The sequence below is a fragment of the Nylanderia fulva genome, unplaced genomic scaffold, assembly GCF_048542155.1.
Source record: "Nylanderia fulva isolate GAGA-0341 unplaced genomic scaffold, ASM4854215v1 Scaffold98, whole genome shotgun sequence".
Taxonomy (NCBI): domain Eukaryota; kingdom Metazoa; phylum Arthropoda; class Insecta; order Hymenoptera; family Formicidae; genus Nylanderia; species Nylanderia fulva.
In genome coordinates this window covers 312,929-335,172 of record NW_028191112.1, presented here as the reverse complement: position 1 = coordinate 335,172, position 22,244 = coordinate 312,929, and the positions used below count along the sequence as shown (strand labels likewise).

At 33.6% G+C, this 22,244-nt stretch overlaps 1 protein-coding gene across 1 annotated transcript in view; it reads left to right on the top strand.

Annotated features, from left to right (window-relative positions):
• LOC146719449 (uncharacterized) overlaps positions 1-2,504 on the top strand; it is a 29,394-nt gene extending 26,890 nt beyond the window's left edge. The window contains exons 4-7 of the mRNA XM_085490145.1: positions 96-229; positions 320-449; positions 1,941-2,027; positions 2,214-2,504. Coding sequence (XP_085346271.1) covers positions 96-229; positions 320-449; positions 1,941-2,027; positions 2,214-2,504 — 642 coding nt within the window. The remainder of the gene's footprint in view (positions 1-95; positions 230-319; positions 450-1,940; positions 2,028-2,213) is intronic.
• The last annotated feature ends 19,740 nt before the right edge of the window (positions 2,505-22,244 follow it).

The window sequence follows — 22,244 nt, the reverse complement described above, 5'->3', positions numbered from 1 at the left end:
TGTTATAATTATGATCTTTGTTATGTATGAGCATAGTTTATATATTAAAAATACTCCCGCTCTAATTAATTTCTGTATTCTAAATTCTGCTATAGGTCTTGAAACATAAATGTGGTGAAGAAATAATTATATTAATAATATATCATAGCGTGGCTAGAAGACTTGGTTTACGTTGCGATGTAATAAAATTTTTTTATGGCTGCTACAGTATATTTTGGAAACCAAAATAGTGAGTATAATATTAAATGTAGATTTATCTGAATTCGAAATTTTTACTTTTATACACACACTCACAGATATGATTTTATATTGTTTACAGTGCTACGAGGGGTTTAGAAAACGCGAGATGTTTCAAAATAGTACTTGGGATATTTCCAGATTGTCTTGAGAATATGCTATGGATGTTTCCAAGAGAATTTAAGAAACCTTATAAGATAAAATCTATAGAGGTTGTCAAATACTAATATTTACATAATTTGTATTTATTTTATCACTTGTTTTAATATACAGTTTTGGCAAGAGTTAATAAAATACGCTTTATCCCAGATAGCCAAGCGTTCCTTGTCATAAGAAAGAAAATCATTGTTTGGCACAAGTTTTCATTCAATTGTCATTATGTTGCTATCATCGAGATAATAGTAATTTCGTTTAGATTAACATAAAGGCAACTAATTGGATTAAGATTTTAGGCAGAAACTGTTTTCAAGTTGCTCTGTAATTTTCAATAACCGTTTATATAATCGGTTCTTAAGAAAGCAACTATTGCTCTCAAGTTGCTCACAATTGTTGATAGCAATAACAATCGACAATTAAATAGGCAAAGTCGGAAGGCGCTTTCCTCAATATTGAAAACAACTTAATTGAAGCAATTTCAAGCAAATTGACAGCAACTTGTGGACAACTTGCTATCTAGGAAACTGCATGTTTAAGGAGAAATAGTCAGCATTCTAGGACATCATGAAAAGCAAGAAAATTTGCATAAACATGTTTTATGGATGGTTAAAAATATACAACGTGTTCAGTTTTAGGAATAAACAATTTCATTAACATTTATTAGAACCAAATGCTATGAAATAATTACTCGTACATTAAATTAAGCTAACAATATATATACCGGCTAACAATATATATACCGGTAACTAACGGACCAATGATTACAAATAGATTCTTTGGTCAATTTGGGAACGATTTTTCCTCAGCGAAAATGTCGAAAAAGGTCATCATTTTTTACAACTTTCCAATATTTGTCATTATGTATCTTTATAACTAAGCCTTAAATTAAAATTTTATTATAGTAAACTCTACCTAAAATTAACTGAAGAATGTAATTATGTTAGACTTTTAAGATATTTTAGTTAATAACTCAATAATTATTGCAAATATCGCAAAATAATACAGGACTTTTCTATTCAGTTTAACATGCTCTATCTGCCCATTCGCGGTGGTTCACGAATTATGGGACACCCTGTATATATATACATTTGAATAAAGAATATTACATAATAAACAATAATTTTAATTAATTAATAATAATTTCTGCATAAGTAAATGTCTTAATTACACTAAGAAACGGTAAATTTTAAACTAAGACAGCATTTATCAAACGTATTTAAATGTACATTCGTAGCCATAGTAAGAGAAAACGACAAAAAATTAATATAATTATATTATATTATTTGACTCTACTAAATTAATAAACCTATCATTCTTAAACCTGAACACGTTGTATTTTTATAACTGTTCAGAATAGAATATATGTCTATATAAATTTCTTGTTTATATAAAGTTTATCAAAAATTATGTGTTCAATCAAGACTTAGAATGCTGATCATTCCTTCTTAAATACTCTGGATATACAAAAAGAATTTTATAATTTGTTTTTATTCGAAATCAAAATTTCTTCACATTTATTCTTTGCTCATGTTTAATCTTTTTTACAGATATGGCGCCACATAAAATATATCTGTGAGTCTGACTTACCTAGTACACTTTTTCAGATGGATCCAAATTATTATGAAGGCAGCGTAGTAAGAAAATATTATATAAAATAAAACGTAAAATATTATATGAAATAAATAAAAAATAACCTTTTTGTGAGGTTTTTCTTTGATCACACATACAATATGTACGAATTTTAATTATCTATAATTTAATGTTGTATTATAATTTAATATTGTAGTATAATTTAATAAATCTGATTTTGCATTTTTTAGTTCAAGCTTCGCTTTCATAAACCAGAGCACACAAATACAAGACAAGACGACGTAAAATATGCTGTAGGAATGGTCGTACAACATAATGAGTGTCGTACCGGTGTGATAATCGGGTGGCACCGAAATGCAAATAAACATGTTGTAATCTTTAAAGATGATATACGAGTACCTACCAACATATGCGTATTAGCGTTTAATCACTGTCGCGAGTCTACTTATACAAGTGGACAAACAAATTACCTGATTCTTATTGAACGTAATCAAATTTGTTACGTGAAAGAAGGTATATGAATATCATTAGTCAAGTTTTTATTTGAAATTATATTTATTTAGTTTAGAGATGTTTATTTGTACTTAATAATATTTTATTATTTTTTCTTGCATATTCTCTTTAAATTTTGTTTATTTTATAAGTTATTTTTAAATATATTTTCTAAAATTTTTTTTTCCTTTATATTGCGTTTTCTTATTTTATTTATTTTAGTTATTTTATTTTTTTTTTATTATTTTACTATGTTATATGATTATAATCTCTAAAAACTCACCTTTAAAAAAAGGTAAAAAAAGGCGACCAGTTAAGGGCACGCCATTAACAAAAATTATCCATTGCAAACCCATGTAGAATCCTATCCTATTGCAAACCCATGTAGAATCCTATAAAAAATTAATCATTGCAAACCCATGTAGAATCCTAGGCAAAATTAACCATTGCAAACTCATGTAGAATTGTATTAAAAATGATCCATTGCAAACTTATGTAGAATCCTACATTGCAAACCCATGTACAATAGAATTGTATGAAAAATTATCGATTATAAATTCATGTACAATCGTAACAAAAGTAATGAAATAAAAAAAAAATTGCGCCAAGTGAAAGTAGAAACTTGTACCAGTGGAAAATTAAAGTTGCAGACATATATAGAGTCGTATAATGAATCAGTAAAAATTTAAATTTGCAAATGTAGAATCGTACCATAAAAAAACTTATCTTTTAAAAAAAAAGATAAACAAGATGCCAAGTCCATGCGCCATGTAAAAAAGAAATAAAAAAATTTTAGTTAAAAAAACTGGGCGCGCTGCTAAGTTTCAAAATTACAATGCACCTTAAAGTAACATTAATTAATTTAAACACAAAACATATTTTAACTGTAATGAGTTTAAAAGTAACAATTTAATTTTAATATTGTTAGAATATTATTTAGCAGCGCTCCCAGTTTTTTTAACTAAAATTTTTTTATTTCTTTTTTACATGGCGCATGGACTTGGCATCTTGTTTATCTTTTTTTTTAAAAGATAAGTTTTTTTATGGTACGATTCTACATTTGCAAATTTAAATTTTTACTGATTCATTATACGACTCTATATATGTCTGCAACTTTAATTTTCCACTGGTACAAGTTTCTACTTTCACTTGGCGCAATTTTTTTTTTATTTCATTACTTTTGTTACGATTGTACATGAATTTATAATCGATAATTTTTCATACAATTCTATTGTACATGGGTTTGCAATGTAGGATTCTACATAAGTTTGCAATGGATCATTTTTAATACAATTCTACATGAGTTTGCAATGGTTAATTTTGCCTAGGATTCTACATGGGTTTGCAATGATTAATTTTTTATAGGATTCTACATGGGTTTGCAATAGGATAGGATTCTACATGGGTTTGCAATGGATAATTTTTGTTAATGGCGTGCCCTTAACTGGTCGCCTTTTTTTACCTTTTTTTAAAGGTGAGTTTTTAGAGATTATATCATTCATTTTTGTATATTTTTATGACCGGAATAGAACAATTATTAAACATGTTTATCTAAACTTCTTTGCTTAAAATGATGTGTACAATCATATCCTAGAATCCTGATCATTCCTCCTAAAGCACCCTATTTATATAAATTTACCCATATGTGTGTGTGTGTGTGTGTGTACTAATGTCGAGCATTTTTTATACATTTTCTATTAAATTTAGATAAAAGTTGCAGGATTTCGAAAAAGAAAAAGTTGACACAGACTTTTTCCTAAACGGCGATTTTCAAGGTTATTTAAAGGTCACTTATATTTTCAAAATAGAATTACCTTAATTTTTCTCATATAAATCGATTCCTCGCAATATTTACTATAAAAAGTTGTAAAGGTATAATTTTTACATAATCTTACATAAACTTCGAAATATTACAAATATTTTATTCTATGAAATATTTCAGTTTATGTAAAATTATGTTAACTATCTTTTAAATTATTCACTTTTAGCCATCTTACCCTTACAACCTTTTATAGTGAATATTGCAACAAATTGGTTTATATATATAATATATATATAACATCAGTTATTATTAATTGATGTTTACATTTATTTTTAGACTTACTAGAGCTCTAATGCTCCACATTTTTTGCAAAAACTGTTTATTCTACAGATTTCAAATATGCTTTTAAATGATGATTGAATATTTCCTTTTTTTAATTATTTTTATTATTATTTTTCAATCTCAATCAACTTTTATAACTTTATGCCAGCACGATACAAATACATGTGTCTTTATTTTTTTTATTATTTTCATTATTATTTTTCAATCTCAATCAACTTCTATAACCTTATGCCAGCAGGATACAAATACATGTATGTCTTTATTATTGTATCAACTCTTGTCTTTTCCATGTAACCATGTCTTCATAGTTTGAATTATCCCTTCATCTTCTCAATCTTTCGCAGAGATTTAATTAATTAAATACACTTCACACAAAATAAAGTTTGCTGGAAGATATACAGCAAACGATAACTGTAAAAACATGATTACGTGGAAAGAACAAGAGTTGGTACAGTAAAGGCAAGTAAGTAAGTAAGTACATGTAATGTATCGTAATTGGCATAACGCTATATTCGCGGAGCAGATAATGTGGCTGTAGAGGTAGTCTGCAGTGCAGCTAATGTGGACGTAGATGTTGATTGAGTTAATTGTCTAATATAAAATAGAATTTAAAAATTTAGTTTAAAAAGCTGTTGCATATATAAATAAAGTTTATTTTTTCTAAATTTGGAATATGTTTAATTAATTAATTTTTTAAGTCTATGTTTAATAAATTTTTTAAGTCTGTATTCAATAATTTTATTCATTTGATAAATACATGTATGTCTTTATTTTGATATGTTTAATATAATTAGAAATTCATTATTAATTAGATATGTAAACTATAAATTCATATATAATATTTGAAAATATATGTGAATATTTAAATTTTTATCTTCTCCTTCCTCTCCTTCAATCTCTTTAATATCAATATGTGTATGTGTGTACACGCGCGCACATTTGTACGTATTTATTTAATTATTGGATAGTTGAGAGTACTTAATTGATAAAAAATTATGACAATAATAATCCTTGTTTTTTTTTCTTATTATTTACTCAGATTTTTTTGTCTATCTTATAAGATAAACACTTTAGAGATTGAATATTTCAAGTAAACTAATTGTAAGTAAATTTCACATTAATGCATATAGATGTTTAATCATGAATGTACTGAATAAGTACACAAGACGAACAGTGAGTGAGGGAGTGAGAATGAGAGAGTGTGTGTGTGTGTGTGCGTGTGTGTGTGTGTGAGAGAGAGAGAGAGAGAGAGAGACAGAGAGAGAGAGAGAGAGAGAGAGAGAGAGTTAGCCAACATAACCCCGCACGCTGCCGATATGGCGGAGCGCCACTATCGCCATCTGTTGTAAAACGTGCGAGATGGACAAAATTACCACTACATGCATCTTGCATGTGTTGTGTACGTGTGATATATGTGTGCGCATGTGTTGTATACGTGTGAATACGTGTAGCACGATACTACTATGTATGCGTGGTCGATGATGATAATGATGATGATAATGATGATGATAATGATGACGGGGACGTTTCTTAATAGAAATTTTTCATATTTCGACTTTGCATTTATATATCTCTGCTTACAAATCACGTAGAGCAGACATAAAGACACTTTTATTATATAATTCGAACTCAATCTATCGATTAAGTCTAGTATAAACTCGATTGCTTCAGCCATTATTGAGGATGCGAAATATTATAAAGACTCAAATGTCCGACTCGCGTTAAGATACACGGTGTCTCCGCTACGCCCTTAACTGGTCGCGAGACACTACCGTGTCTCTTGATTTGTTATCGTACATTTATTTTTTATTTATATTTTATATTTTAGACGACATAACTTTAACAACCCCGAAGTGGATCGATAATGACGAAATAGGTCGTTATTTTTGTACATTTGAAGGGACGCATTACGAACCAAATAAAATGCTAGCAAATCTTTTTCCGGATGACGCTGCTATAAGACAACAATATCAGATTAAAGAGAACAAAAATTAAAATAAAAGTATAGCGCAATTGTTGCTCAAAAAAAATTTATTAATAATGGTAGCAGAATATTGATTAGAATGAAATAGTATAAACACACAATTTAATTGATAAATTTTTAATATAGGAAAATGTATCTAGTTGATATATACAGATATATTCTGAGAAATATACGAACTAGTTTGATTAGTAGGTGAAATATAGAAAAAAAGGAGGAAAAATGTATTCTTTTATTAATTGGATTGTCATGAAATCATTACTTCGACAGATTATAGTAAAATAAAATGTTTCTTTTCAACATTAATATTATATATCAATTTAATAATTTTATGTTTTAGTAATAAATGTTCTAGGTATTAAAAATATAAAACAATTAAAAGGCCAATAAGTACCATGCGTAGAGGTCATACATGCAATATAAAATTAAAGAGGTTACTAAATTGAAGTAACGGATAAATCATAAAGTTGAATATAAATTTTATTATCTGACGTTTCGGTCCCACTTCGGGCCATCTTCAGAGACTAGAATCATACAAATTTGAAGATATAACAGATGCAATAATGTCAACAAGTTATAAAATTATAACAACTATCTAAGATACATACTTCCAATACAATAAGATAAAATAAAAACTCGTGTGCTTAAAGACTGCATACTGCGGATCGATCTCTCGTCAAGGGAGCCTCCCATCGGTACCAAACGATAGAAAAATGCATATCCATACACACCATTAAACTAACAGATTGCAAAAATATCTAAGTAACCGTGTTATCTTAGTTTGTTTGATCAAATAAGAAGGAGGCATCCACCGAAAGAACAAATACTCCGAGAGATGTCAACGATGTACACTCTTCAAACGACAACTTACGAATACGTTAAAAGTCAAACTCGAAAGTCAATACTTAGTCAAACACAAACAAGGTCTAATAAATATCAACCACCGGTATCTGCCACTACATTCTTGTGACAAATATGCTTTTTAGTATCGGCAAATAAGCTTGATTTAATCGTTTCGTGTCACTCTGTAAATTTAGACTGTTTTTTTGCTTTTTAATATAAATCATTTCCGACATCAATCTCATACTTAAATAAGGTTCCTTATTCAAGATTTCAATATTAGTCCAATCAAACTCATGATTAGACAATCTATGTTCGCCCAGATAGCCACAGTAATTATTATGACATCATTTTGATGTCAAAATGCATCATTTGCCATCAAAATTTGGAATGTCCCTCAATTTATCCACCAATTCATAACTATTCGCTACATTGCTATCAATTTGCGGAAGTGACTTATGGATGATGTCGTGTAAAAATCGCGCCAAATCATATAACGGAGTATTCCGTGACGATACAATGATACGGAGTGGGCATTCAGGCTTATGTATTTTAGGGAGCCCATAAGCTCTCGGTAATATCCCGCCTGTACAATTCAACGATTTGTATTTGTTGCCCGAAATGTAACGATTCTTTTTTCATCCAAAGAGTAAATTGTGTAAATCGCTAATCATTTTTTTAGTCGGGTCTTTTTTGACTATAATACGTATTTGTGTCGTTTAACAACTCTTCCATTTTAGAAATGTAAATGTCTTTGCCCATTTCAAATTTCAAATTTCAAACAAGTGTTTTGAATAAAACTTGCGTATTTTTGTAGAATCTGAATATGCCATAAAAAATCGGGAGTCCCATTTGAATTTTTAAAGTCCCTCCTCCCCCACCCGCGGGGATTGGGGTGGGGGAGTTAATTTTTACGGGATCAGTTTTCCTCTTCGAAAATACAAAATTTTTGTTCGGACAATTTGTTCATCTAGGACGTATTTCTTGAGATATTTCGATGTCTTAAGATAAAAAACTCACACTGTATATCTAAGATATAAATATATATACGCACGCACGCACGCACGCACGCACATATAATAATCACGATTACGTAGCAATAACTACTGAGTTATGTACAGACAATGACAATCTGTACATAACTCAGTAGTTATTGCTAAGTGTTGGATTTAAATTAGAGAGGGAGCCACGTTCCGTGGAAAAGTGAGTAGTTTCGTGTCTGAGTGTAAGAAAAATGAGTGTAAGAAAGATGAGTGTAAGAAAGATGAATGTAAGAAAGATGAGTGTAGAAAGAATGAGCGGGTCTTTGTAGATGGATGATGCAAGAGCGAGCACATGTATGTTAGATCAGAAAAGTCTGTAGAATAAGTATATGATAAGCTCAGTAAGGTATGTAGTATATTTTATGAAAGAAAGTTTAAGAATGTTTATTTTGCTTGTTATATGAAATTATCATAAGAAAGCATATTTTGTTTATTTTACAGGCGCTAACCTTTCTTCTTATAGTGTAATTTCTCTTTATATAATAAAAACAAACGGATCCATTTGCTTGCAAATATTATTCTCGAAACCTTTGCACTTCGCTTAAAATAGCCAGATTACAACACTAAGTAATCGTGATTATTGTACATCGAATAATTTTGACACGTATACATACAGAATAGTTTTTATCTTTTAACAATTTGTAAAATTTATTTATTCTAACTTGGACAAACGATTGCGTCTGTATATTGCGGCTGAAGAAGTCTTAAGTAAAAGTACGAAACGTTCCGCATCTAATAAATGTTACATTTTATATTTTGTTTTTTTTTATTTTATTTTATTCTAACTTCGTTGCTCGAATAAAGGCCTAATAAAAATTAAATCTTATACTTTTAACTATCGAGCTTGTCAATTAATTTTTAAACTATACATTTATTTATTGGCTCTATGGATTGCTTTTTACCTGAAATTAGAACGCTTTCTCCTTTGTTAATATTAATATTTTAATTTGTACAGGAAAAAGATTTATCAATTTGTATAGTCTTATATATCTTGGTTACAGAATTATGAATGCTTAGAATTCCGTCGATGAGAGAATAATTATAGAATAAATTTCTTGGACATATCTGTCATAGTTATTAATAATATAATACAGATTGATTGGTTTCATAAAAAACTTTTTCAGGAAGAACTTTATCTTTTTTCTTGAATCATCCCATATGCCATAAAAAAGTGTTATTTAGTATAATTTAGTGGACAGGGCAATATTATTATCCCATTCGATTTTCCATAGAAAAAATATAGAGTTTGTTATTAATATGCTAATTGACAATGGTTATTCTCTTGACCTCATTTTTAATGAAATAAACCGTAGAATAAAATTTTTAATAATAAATAAATTAAATGTAAATACATTTAAGACGCATATTAACAACCTCATAAAGGAAGATAAAAAAAATTAATTTATCGCTATTCTATATATTGAAGAAATATCGGAACTAATTGCGTCTTCAATTAAAAAATCTAACATAAAAATAGGATACAGGTGCATAAAAAGGTTGAACAGTTTCATTAAACCTCAAAAAGATAAAAATGAACAATTTAATAACTCGAATGTAATATATAGAATAAATTGTGGAGATTGTAAAGCTACATACATTGGACAAACAAAAAGAAAACTTTGCACCCGCCTCAAAAAGCATAGGAATGATATTAAGTCGGACATAACAAGGCTATCAGTGATTTCGGAACATATTTTAAACTTTTCACATTTTTTTGATTGAAAAAATTCAAAAATTTTAGATTATGAAAGTAACTATCAAAAAAGATTAATATCGGAAATGTTACATATCAAGGAACATATAAATAGTATTAATTTAAAAAAAGACATTGAGTCATTGGAAAGTTGTTATTTTGATGTTCTAGAAAAATTATCGGTGACATAATATGGTTTATCATTTGTGCTGATTTATTATTATATTAGTATCACTTGAGGTGAACAGAATAACACATCAAGAACATGTGTATAAAAAGAATAATAGTGTTTTGTTACAAGACAAATTATATTTCTAAAGCTAAAATAAATACGTAAGTTTGTGTTTTTTTATGATATATTTTATATGGTTATGATAGTTACTTATGGTTAATAATTTAATAACAGGTAACTTTTATTGACTTCTGATCAAATTTTAAAAAAAATTAAAAATAAAATGATGGACAACGTAAGAATAATCTGTGACTACATCTGCTTTCTAATATAATTGTAAAATCTAAACTGACTATTGTAAAACTTTAATAGGGATGTTAATATTGTAAGCGAGAATTCAAATAAATACAAATCTGCGTTAATCGGTTTTAGTCATCGATAGAAAATAGAACAGGTTTTAACTGAATTCGAGACTGAATGTAAAATTGTATTATGTTATCTAACAACAATGTATCATACTGAGAAAGACTGCCGTGCAGTCGAAACGTTTATGTAGATTATTATTAATATTAATTTGATTTAAGTTTTTAGTTTTAATAAATGTTTTAATATTTTAACAATTTGACACCGTAATTGTTATTGCTCGTTTTAGTGACCTTTATTTTATTTATTATCCTTTTTTATAATTTAAAGATTATGATTAATAAAAATAATAGAGTTGCCACAGATTGGTTCCATAAAAAAACACATTCGGATAGATATTTATCGTATTTTTCTAATCATCCTTTGTGTCATAAAATAGGCACAATTTATAGTTTGATAAATAGAGCCATATTATTGTCACATTCTCAATATCATAATAAAAACTTGAACTATGTAATAGACACTTTGTTGGAAAATGAATATCCTCTGTCTTTTATCTTTAAGCATGTTGAGGTCAGGATAAAAAAATTAATGTTTACGAAATTATGTTAGAGTAATACTGTTGATAACCAATTTAATAAAAAACTAGATGCGAAATTTGTAGCAATTCCTTACATTAAAAATGTAATTGAACATATTTGCAAATCCTTTCGGAATACCGAGATATAAATGCTTAAATAGACTTGATAATATTATTAAGGTTCATAAAGATACCATTCCAAAAAAATATAATAACAATGTTATATATAAGATCGAAATGCAAAGAGTGCTCAGCATCATATGTTGGACAGAGTAAGCGACAGTTACATACTAGGATAAGAGAACACAGGATGAATATTAAACAACATAAGACAAAACACACGGTAGTGTCTCAACATATCACGGAAACTAATTGTTGAGGATTGATCTTTCGTAGTCTGCCAATTGTATTTTCCTCTCTGGTCGTTCATCGCGATCGACAGCGAGTCTATACAAGTTATATATTCCATTGTATGAAAGTTGTCGCTGCTGCGAGTGTGCCCGTCTATGTTTTTGTTATGCTTCTCGCCTCTACCGTTGAGAATCCCCTATACAGTCAGTCTTGTACCGGGTCAGCTCGCTGGCGCACGAAACTAAAGATTAAACGAGTCAATATTCTTTTGATACAAGAAGGCCTACCAAGTGATTTCTCTGAGCATCATCCATTTTCCTTAACAGGTTATGGGCCCAGCTACGATATAGCTCATCACAGATATCACTTGAAGAGAGAATCGCGATTTGCGACTAGATTCTCACGAGTTACGCGGACAGCACGTGAACAGTGAATCTCCGCCACGTGGCATCGGCGCCATTACGTGAACGTTTTCAACGATCGTGACCACGTGGCACGAACATTCTTTGTGTACAAGTTAACAAAATAGTGATACCAAGGATGTCGGACGATATTCCCTTGAGGCAGATAACGAAGTTCAACGGTGAAAATTTCCAAATGTGGAAATTTCAGATGCTTGCTGTGTTCGCGGCGCACGCGATCGACGATGTGGTCACTGGTATTCGAGTAAAGCCTAATGATGCTGCACAGGGTGCAGCAAATGCCGCGGCTATAACGGCTGAAATAAAACAGTGGAAGAGGGACAATGCGAGAGCGATGTTTTTGATCTCTTCCACGATGGAGTACTCGCAGTTAGAGTGCCTCATCACATCCGCTACCGCGCAAGAAATGTGGGATAAGCTGATCGCGATTCACGAACGCACATCGGCGTCGAACAAACTCCTTCTCTTACAGAAGTTTCACGAATTCAGGATGAATTCAAATGACTCAGTGGTCTCGCACATAGCAAAAATCCAAAACATGGCCAGGCAGCTGAGGGATGTCGGTGAGGCAGTGTCGGATGTCGCCATCATGGCAAAAGTTCTCGGGAGTCTTCCATCGAAGTACAGTGCTCTTATCACCGCATGGGACAGTGTGAGCCCTGAAATGCAAACAATTCAGGCGCTCCAAGAGCGTTTAATAAAAGAGGAAAAGCGACTTGCAGTCGAAGATGATACAAGTGCTCTGGCGGCCGTTAGCAACAAGAAGAAAAAGGAGAGCCCAGGATATCAGAGACCCGAGAACAAGAAGAAAAACGTGGAATGCTTTTATTGTAAGAAGAAAGGACATTTTGCGCGAAATTGCCGAAAGAAGAAACGAGAAGAACAGGACAGCTCCGAAACAGGCAACTGTGCATTTGTGGTCGAGAGCTCCGGCCATGGAAAAGCAACAGCCGCTCTGCGTGGTGAAAGACAATCGCGGCCTTCCGATCGAAAAGGTACCGACCGAGGGAGAGAGAGCCACTCTGCAGTCGGTAAGCGAATCTCAAAGGCCGATATCAAAGACGTCTGGCTGACCGACAGCGGTGCGTCTAGGCATATCACCTTCAGGCGGGACTGGCTTGTAGACTTCGAGGTCAATACCGGTGAGACGATTTCCCTAGGGGACAATGCCACCTGTGAAATCCGCGGAACCGGAACCGTGCTGATAGAGAAGCACGTCAATGACACTTGGAAGAAAGGTAGGATCGAGAATGTTCTCTATGTTCCGAAAATCCGAAAAAATCTCTTCTCAGTCGGAGTCTGTACGACAAAGAATTATGAGGTTTGTTTCAAGGACAGCGAGGTAACGATTCTATTCAATGGGCATGCAGTGGCGCAAGGTGTCAAACAAGAGAACGAGATTTTCCGGATGCTCTTCAAAGTGAAGAAGGCCGAAGAAGCAAACATATCGTGCAGTGATCTTAAAACGTGGCACTGCCGTTTGGGTCACGTTAACAGAAGGACGATATCGAGAATGGCCAGAGACAGCTTAGTAAAAGGCGTGCAGTTGAATAAAGAAGAGGACGAAAGCTTCTTCTGTGAGTCGTGCCAGCTTGGCAAGCAACACAAGTCACCGTTCAACAAAGAAACGCCGAAGGGTCGGTACCAGCCAGGAGAGATGTTCCACAGCGACGTGTGCGGCCCCATGTCAGTGCAGTCGCTGGGTGGTGCCCGATACTTTGTGCTGTTCAAGGACGACGCCTCCGGATATCGACACGTGAGTTTTATCAAGCACAAATCTGACGCGTTTGATAAGTTCAAGGACTTTGAGAGAATAGTCGCCAACAAGTTTGGACACTCAATGAAAGCTCTACGAGTGGACAATGGCGGAGAGTACAGCAGTGCTGGGTTCAAACGTTATCTCGCCTCAAAAGGAATTCGCCTTGAGAGTACGATCCCGTATACGCCACAGCAAAATGGCAAGTCGGAAAGAGATAATCGTACGATCGTTGAAAGTGCAAGATCAATGCTGAAGGCGAGGCAGCTGCCGACATTCTTATGGGCAGAAGCAGTGCATACAGCCACCTACATCCTAAATCGAGTCCCATGCAGTCAAACAAAAGGGTCTACTCCATACGAAGTCTGGACAGGCAGGAAACCAGACTTGTCGCACATCAGGATCTTCGGATCGGAGGCATTTGTGCATGTGCCAAAGCAATTGCGCGACAAGCTGGATACAAAAGCGAAAAAGATGCTGCTAGTTGGATACAAAAGTGACTCTGCTGGATACAGACTTTATGATCCTGGAACGAAACGTGTCTCAGAGGCAAGAGATGTGACTTTTAATGAAAAAGAGATTTGTTCTAGAGTACAAGTTCCAGACACAGAAGTCCCCTGCCCAGGCATTTCAAGTATGAAGGACGACGAGACAGGACGAGACGAATCAAAGAGTGAGCAAGAAACAGAAGCTGCCGAGGATTCTCATCAGGAGAACGTACCGGACGAAGAGCGACCGCAATCTCCACCTACTCAGCAGAATCAGACACAGTCGCATCATTTGCGAAACCGTGATTCCATCAGACCACCGTCAAGGTATCAGGTGAATATCGCGGAGTGGAGAGTACCATCCTCTTTTCAGGAAGCTATCTCGGGAGACAATGCTGAGAAGTGGCGCGAGGCAATCAGAGAGGAATTGCAGGCCCATGAGCGGAACGAAACGTGGACGCTTGTTCCCGCAAGAAAAGACAGGACACCCATTGATTCCAAATGGGTATTCAAAATCCAACGGATGGCTTCCGGAGACATCAGTCGTTTTAAAGCACGATTGTGTGCGAGGGGTTTCCTCCAGAAGCCCGGTCTGGACTACAACGAGACATTTTCTCCCGTTGTGAGATACGACTCTCTTCGCGTACTTCTGGCCTTGATTGCATACAAGGATCTCAAGATGATTCAGTTCGACGTCAAGACGGCGTTTCTTTATGGAGAGCTAAAGGAAGACATCTTCATGAGGATACCGGAGGGTCTCAACGTCGGAGATGCGTCAAAGGAAAGTGTGTGCAAATTGCAAAAATCGTTATATGGCCTCAAACAGGCCTCCAGGTGTTGGAACAAGAAGTTCTCCTCTTTCTTAAGACAATTTAACTTCAGTGAAAGCGAAGCGGACAAATGCGTGTTCCGTGGCAGAGTTGAAGGCCACGACATATACTTGGCGTTGTTCGTCGACGATGGCATTGTCGCGGCCAAGTCGGCAGATAGTTTAAATTGCGTTGTTCAAGCCTTGCGAGGCGCTTATGACATCACATTAGGAGATGCGAGCATGTTCGCAGGCATGCAGATTGAAAGAAATCGAGCGGAGAAATCGATATTTTTACACCAGCGAGCCTATTTAGAAAGCGTGATAAATAAGTTCGGCATGATCGATGCCAAGACCGTGAGCATTCCGGCAGATCCACACTCTCACTTGCAACCGATAAAGAATGGAGAAGATTGCAAGCTCAAGGTACCGTTTAGAGAGGCTGTCGGATCACTCATGTTTTTGGCTGTCGTATCCCGCCCTGACATTGCGTTTGCAGTAAATGTGGTTAGCAGATATCTAAGTAGTTATGATAACAGTCACTGGGAGGCTGTAAAGCGAATAATCAGATATTTAAAAGGGACTATAAATGTAGGTATAAGATATAAAAACAGCGGGGGCGTTTTCAAACTTACAGGATACTCGGATGCGGATTTCGCGAGCGACATTGGAACCCGCAGATCGACCACTGGCTACGTCTTTACGTTAGCAGGTGGACCTGTAACCTGGTCCTCACAGAGACAAGGACTTGTGACACTCAGCACAACGGAGGCTGAATATGTTGCGGCTGCTTCTGCGACGAAGGAAGTAGTCTGGCTTAGAAAATTGCTCAGTGATATCGGATGTCGGTGTTCTCAGGCTACTACGATACACATTGACAATCAGAGTGCAATACGCCTTGTGAAAAATCCCGAATTCCACAAGCGTACAAAGCACATTGACATCCGTTATCACTTCATTAGAGAAAAGGTAGAAAGTAATGAATTGACTGTGTCCTTCATTCCTTCGAACTTTCAACTGGCGGATATTTTTACAAAAGCTTTGCCAAAGGATAGGTTTAGCTCTCTTCGCATAAGTCTAGGGATCGGGGATGAATTGGCAGAATACTCAAGTGGCGCGAGTGTTGAGGATTGATCTTTCGTAGTCTGCCAATTGTATTTTCCTCTCTGGTCGTTCATCGCGATCGACAGCGAGTCTATACAAGTTATATATTCCATTGTATGAAAGTTGTCGCTGCTGCGAGTGTGCCCGTCTATGTTTTTGTTATGCTTCTCGCCTCTACCGTTGAGAATCCCCTATACAGTCAGTCTTGTACCGGGTCAGCTCGCTGGCGCACGAAACTAAAGATTAAACGAGTCAATATTCTTTTGATACAAGAAGGCCTACCAAGTGATTTCTCTGAGCATCATCCATTTTCCTTAACACTAATCATAATTTTGACTGAGATAATCTCAAGATTTTAGATCACGACAGAAATTATTATAAAAGGTTGATCTCGGAGACTATCTACATAAAACAACAACACAATGGTCTAAATGCAACAGAAGATAGCGAATATTTAGATTCTTCTTACTTTCCGTTATTAGATTCTATTTTTAATCAATAAAATTATACAACATGATTGTCATTGTCCTTTCGTCATTGTTTGCTTAGATATACATATAATACCGGCGCTTTAAGATTGATGTTATTTTCTGTTCATAACTCAATAGTTATTGTCAAGTAAACGTGTTTATTATACACCGAATAAATTTGATACGTATACATATAGAATAATTTTTATTATTTGACACCCTGTAAAATTTATTTATTCAAACTTGGACAAACAATTGGTGAGTTTAGTTTGATTATGTAAACAACACCCACATAAAATTTTAAATTCTTAAAATTGTTAAAGTTAATTTTCATATTATATTTATAGCGTTTGTATATTGCGGCTGAAGAAGCCTTAAGTAAAAGCACAAAACGTTTTGCTTCTAATAAAGGTTATATCCCCCATAGCAAAAAACCAGTGATATCACAGTGATATCACAGTGATATGCTCTGGATGTCATAGCGATGTGCGAATGTCCGTTTTGTCACAAAGTGTGATGTCACAATCACACCGCGGCAACTAAAGTGGTGACCCCGACGTGATCGCGCGGATTATCGAGTGCAGTGGTGTGCAATGATGGTGACACGGGACGAGGAACTGAGCGCTCCGCTGACGGAGCCGGAAGCACGAGTGCTTGAGCAGCGGCGATTCTACGGAATGCCGTTGAATCTGCTCGGGATGCAATCGGCGAGATTTGAACAGCCGCCAGGATATTTTTTACCCGCCCTTGAGGTGAGCCGCGTGAGCATGCGGATGCCGGAATTCACGCCGTCGGACCCTGAACTCTGGTTCAGCATCGTCGACCGGAGTTTCCAAGCCGCCATATTTAGGCCAACTAAACAAGCAATAAATCTTCAGATATTATTTATTTATTTTAAACTTAGAAACATTAAAAAACCGTAAACGTTTCGACTGTACTACAGACTTCTTCAATACAATAATAACGTGGATAATGATCACAATATAAAATCATAAAATTAATATATATAAAATAAAGAACAATTAAAAATACGCAAATAAAAGCGGTAAAATCCCTATTTTTAACTAATGTGGGACAAAGAATTGTGACATATAAATAATAGAATAGATGTTAAAAAAATGGGCGGCAATAAAATATGTTAACACTACGCAATTAGTAACAGTTGTCAAATAGCAATTATAAAACATTTTAATTATGAAATATAGAATATAAATAAAACAAATATAAAACTCAACAAAAGCATTTATAAAAAAAGTCAAATACTAGACACTAAGATTAACGCGGTCAAAGATTAACGAAACAATTCGTCGTTTGTAGGCGAAGAATATGTTAGTCAAAATTGCTTATCACGTCAACTATTTTTGATAAACATTGTGACGACCCGTTTGGTCGTCACTAACGCGCCTCGTGGCGCCACCCGGCAGGCGACGCCGAAAGCCCGGACCGACCATCCGCCCGGACACGCGATCGGGAACGTTCGATCACATAATCGATGTCCACTCAGGGATCCATCCCCCACCCTGCACGGAGCATAGGGTGGGGACGACCCGACAGGTATATAAGCCGGCTCCGCCAGAGAGCCGGCACCAGTCCTGTCTCCAGTCTACCTTCGGAGTCCTCCGAAGACACCAGACTCCCGACAGGCCTAACTGCAAGCGTCCTTGCAGCCTTAAAAATCCTACCTCCTGGACGACGAGAATCCTCGTCACCGAGCCGAGCGTCCTCGGCCACGAGATCCTACCTGCCCTCCGGACGACGAGAGTCCTCGTCAAGGTCCGGAACGCGACCGGAATCGAGACCGACCTCCTCGGGCAACGAGAGTCCTCGTCGAGACCCCGAGCGCAGCCGTAACGGTGACAAACTTCCTCGGCCGTGCCCACATACGTCGAGCGTCGCATTCAGTCGTCACCATCATTATATGTACATATGTATTCCGTCGTTCTTCCTCTGTAGTAGATAATTAAGCCGCGCCGAATATCTGGTCGCGTTGTCTGTCTTTCTTCTATGTCTCAGACCGAGTCCGCGATTTGCGTCACGCTCACAGACGCCGGACTCTGTACTTTGAATAAAACCTACTTATACCCGAATACCCGCCTGGTCATTTCGGCGAAACCGAGTCTCACCTGTTCTCGAATTCTGGCTCCGGCGAGCACATCCCACCGTAACCGAAAACGCGAAACGTTACAACCTTATATATGTTTCCAAGCTTTGGCGACTGGCCAGATAGATAACAATTATGCTGTGGAAATTTTTTAAATATTAATGCTCTTCATAAAATAAAAAACGAAACAATCAAAAAGATTATAAATTTACTTACAAAATGTCAAAGGAATAAAAAAAGTTCATCCGTATGTGAATTTTAATCCAATGCAATGTGAATTTTAATCTATCATGGTAATTGTTAAACTCATCCACGACCTGTAACACATTATCTGCAGAGGTACACATAATTATATCATTAACATAATGAAAATAAAATGTTAAATCAAAATCAAGTTTATCAATTATTGATGTCTCTAAATCCTGCATAACTATATCAGCAATAATTGGGGAAAGAGGAGATCCCATAGGAGCTCCAAAGATTTGTTTGTAAATTGTGTTATTAAAAACAAAAAAAGTAGATGTCAATACAAATTTTATCACACTGATAAAGTCATTTTTTGGAATTTTTGTGTGTGGTTTTATAAAATGCCATCTATTGCTGATACCGCTCAATGCAAGATCCAAAGGAACATTATTTTATAAGATTTTAAAATTCCTAATAGAGGACGCAAAACAATTTTATAAGCAAAAAAAGGTCATTGGGTGGGCACATTAATGAAAAGCAAAAAATGTTTCAATTGCAAATATTAATATATTTTAATATATTTTAATGTGTATCAACAAAATTACGTTGCCATTGGCATATATTAGTGTCTCTCTTTTTTCAATTGTTATTTAGAAACTTTAAAAAAAATAACATTTTTATTTTTATATTTAACAATTATAACATATACTTTGTGAATCGCATTAATAACACTGGTCAATACAATTTTGTCACAAAAGGAATGACAAATGATTTCGATAGAATTTTTCCCGTAGATTACGAATCTGAAACGAAAAATGTTCCATCACGTCACGTTTTTGAGGAAAATGGGGGCAAAGTGAAAAAAACCCTTTTTTAGCATTTTTTTGAGCCTTTGTCATAAAGAAACTGGACGTGATAGAATACTTTCTGAGGAGTCAAATTAAAGCTTGAACTTTAAACTTTAATGTTATAAAGCAAAGGAACATGTGACAGTATTGTGAAGTCGTGTAGCACAAGTTTTTTGACTGGGTGCGCGCCAATTTTGATCTCGCGTTTGACAACAAGACTGATTTTGAACTTGTTATCTAAATTTAGAATAACAAAATCGAAAAATAATTAAAAATTTTGTCAAAACAAAAAAATTTTACTAAATTGGAGGATTGTCTTCCCGATTGGAGGACGTCTGGCAACCCTAATTATAACATACATGTTAAACTTGTTTTATATCACGGGCCACATAAATTATTTTATATTAAGCTAAGGATTAGATTTATTCAACATGTAAAAATTCAGGTTTTCCAAAAGAATTTTAAGAAGTTAGGTAAGTCGAATCGCAACCTTTATCTTTCGCCGTCGGAAAAATCTGAATAGTTCATCGCATTGCTCGCAAGGGTGCAATGATCTATCGAATATGAAAGATTCTTATTTGATTCAGCGACATCGGACCGATATTTTTCTCGCCTATTGCTTTACAGGGAGGATAAAGAAAACAGGAATTAAAGATCTCGTTATGAGATACAATTTCCTAATAATTATAATTAGCAGAAAAAATTAATTTTTGCAATAACCAATGCAAAAAAACATTGCGTTAGGCTCTTACAGCTAACATATTTCTATTTATATTAATTTAGATACTTTTACTGCGTCAAATAATTTATTTTACATCTGAAGAAATAATGTTTTCTTCCATTATTATAGACTTCTACATATTTATCTCATAACTATTGTATGTCTCTGCGATGTATCTTCTATAAGCAATCAAATAATCTTATGTGTGTGCTGTTATCTTCAAAATATAATATCTTAAAAAGATTATAATAAAACGTATTACCTTAATATATAATTCCTCCATGTATAATTTGAAAAAAATATTAACTTATAAAGTTTCGATTTCAGACGAGAGAATATAAGAAAAACTGTATTTTTTTATTATTTTTCTAAAGTATAATTTAAAACTAAAACTAAAACTGTTATTTTTTCGTTGCCTGTAGTCTTATTACATTTAACTAATTGCTGCAACCAGTAAATTGCAGCAATTAAATTGTTGCAAAAAACGATCGACAAATCGAGTAATGTAAAATTGGAGGACGTGTTTATAAATAATGTAAATAATTATTACAGATATTGTAATATATAATAATTTACGTGGTCATTTATACTGAGCATAATTATATTTGTTTGTTACCCAGACAGCACACAATATTTATGATAAAAATTCATAAATATTTATGAATATATATTTTTTTCAAATATTATATAAATATTTTGAAAATGTTTTAATAAAAACCTTTATTTAACATATTATTAAAACATAGATTAAATATTTCATATAATATTTATGGTATGTAAAGATAAATATTTATAGTAATTATTTTGTAAATATTTTTTAACTAAATTGTTAGTTCAAGGTACTTTTATATAAATTTAATCAATACTAGCTATAAATTGTTTATTTGTTACGACTTTTCGACCATTGGTTTAGGTCCTTTTTAAGTATAAGTTCTAAAGCAATATAATGTTAGCGGCACAATTTCTCAATACATGAGAGAATCGTCCGATTGGTCGAAATGTCGTAACAAATAAACAATTTATAGCTAGTATTGGTCAAATTGATATAAAAGTACCTTGATTTATTAATCTACTAGCAATACAAAATATTCAATTAAATTGTTAGTTCTTTTATTTCCTGCTCCGTGACGTATCTTTTTCGTATTTGATTTTCGTCGTGAGAATTATATGTATAAGACTGGCAAAAACGGAAATTAATAAAATTAAAAATGTCATAAAATTATTTTTATTTTTGAGCTACATTCTGCAACAGAATGTCTTTTAACAAATCAATTTACGTATATATCGATGTGTACGTAAATTTATTTATTAAACTACTCTGTTGCCTAAGTTTAGTATATGTTTATATTTTCAGTTTATATTATATTTTAAAATAAATATCTAATAAGTTACTCATAAACATTTTTTATACATTTTTCACTTTTTATAAATGGCTAATAGAATTTGAAAAACACAAAAATATGTAATCGACCAAATTTTAAATTAGACTATATCAACCGATCGTTTTGATTAAAAAATCGTTGATTATGTCTTTTTAACTCATGATTTCTTACTGTATTAATTAAGGAAAATATAAAAAAATTAAAAAAAAAATCTGTATTATTTAATAAATATATGATTTAATAAATATATTTATAATATTTACCATAATCACATTTAGAGCTTATATTAATGCGATTACTGAAGATAGCTCGAAAATGAAGCCGAAACGTCTAATAAAACTGTTGTATACAATCTT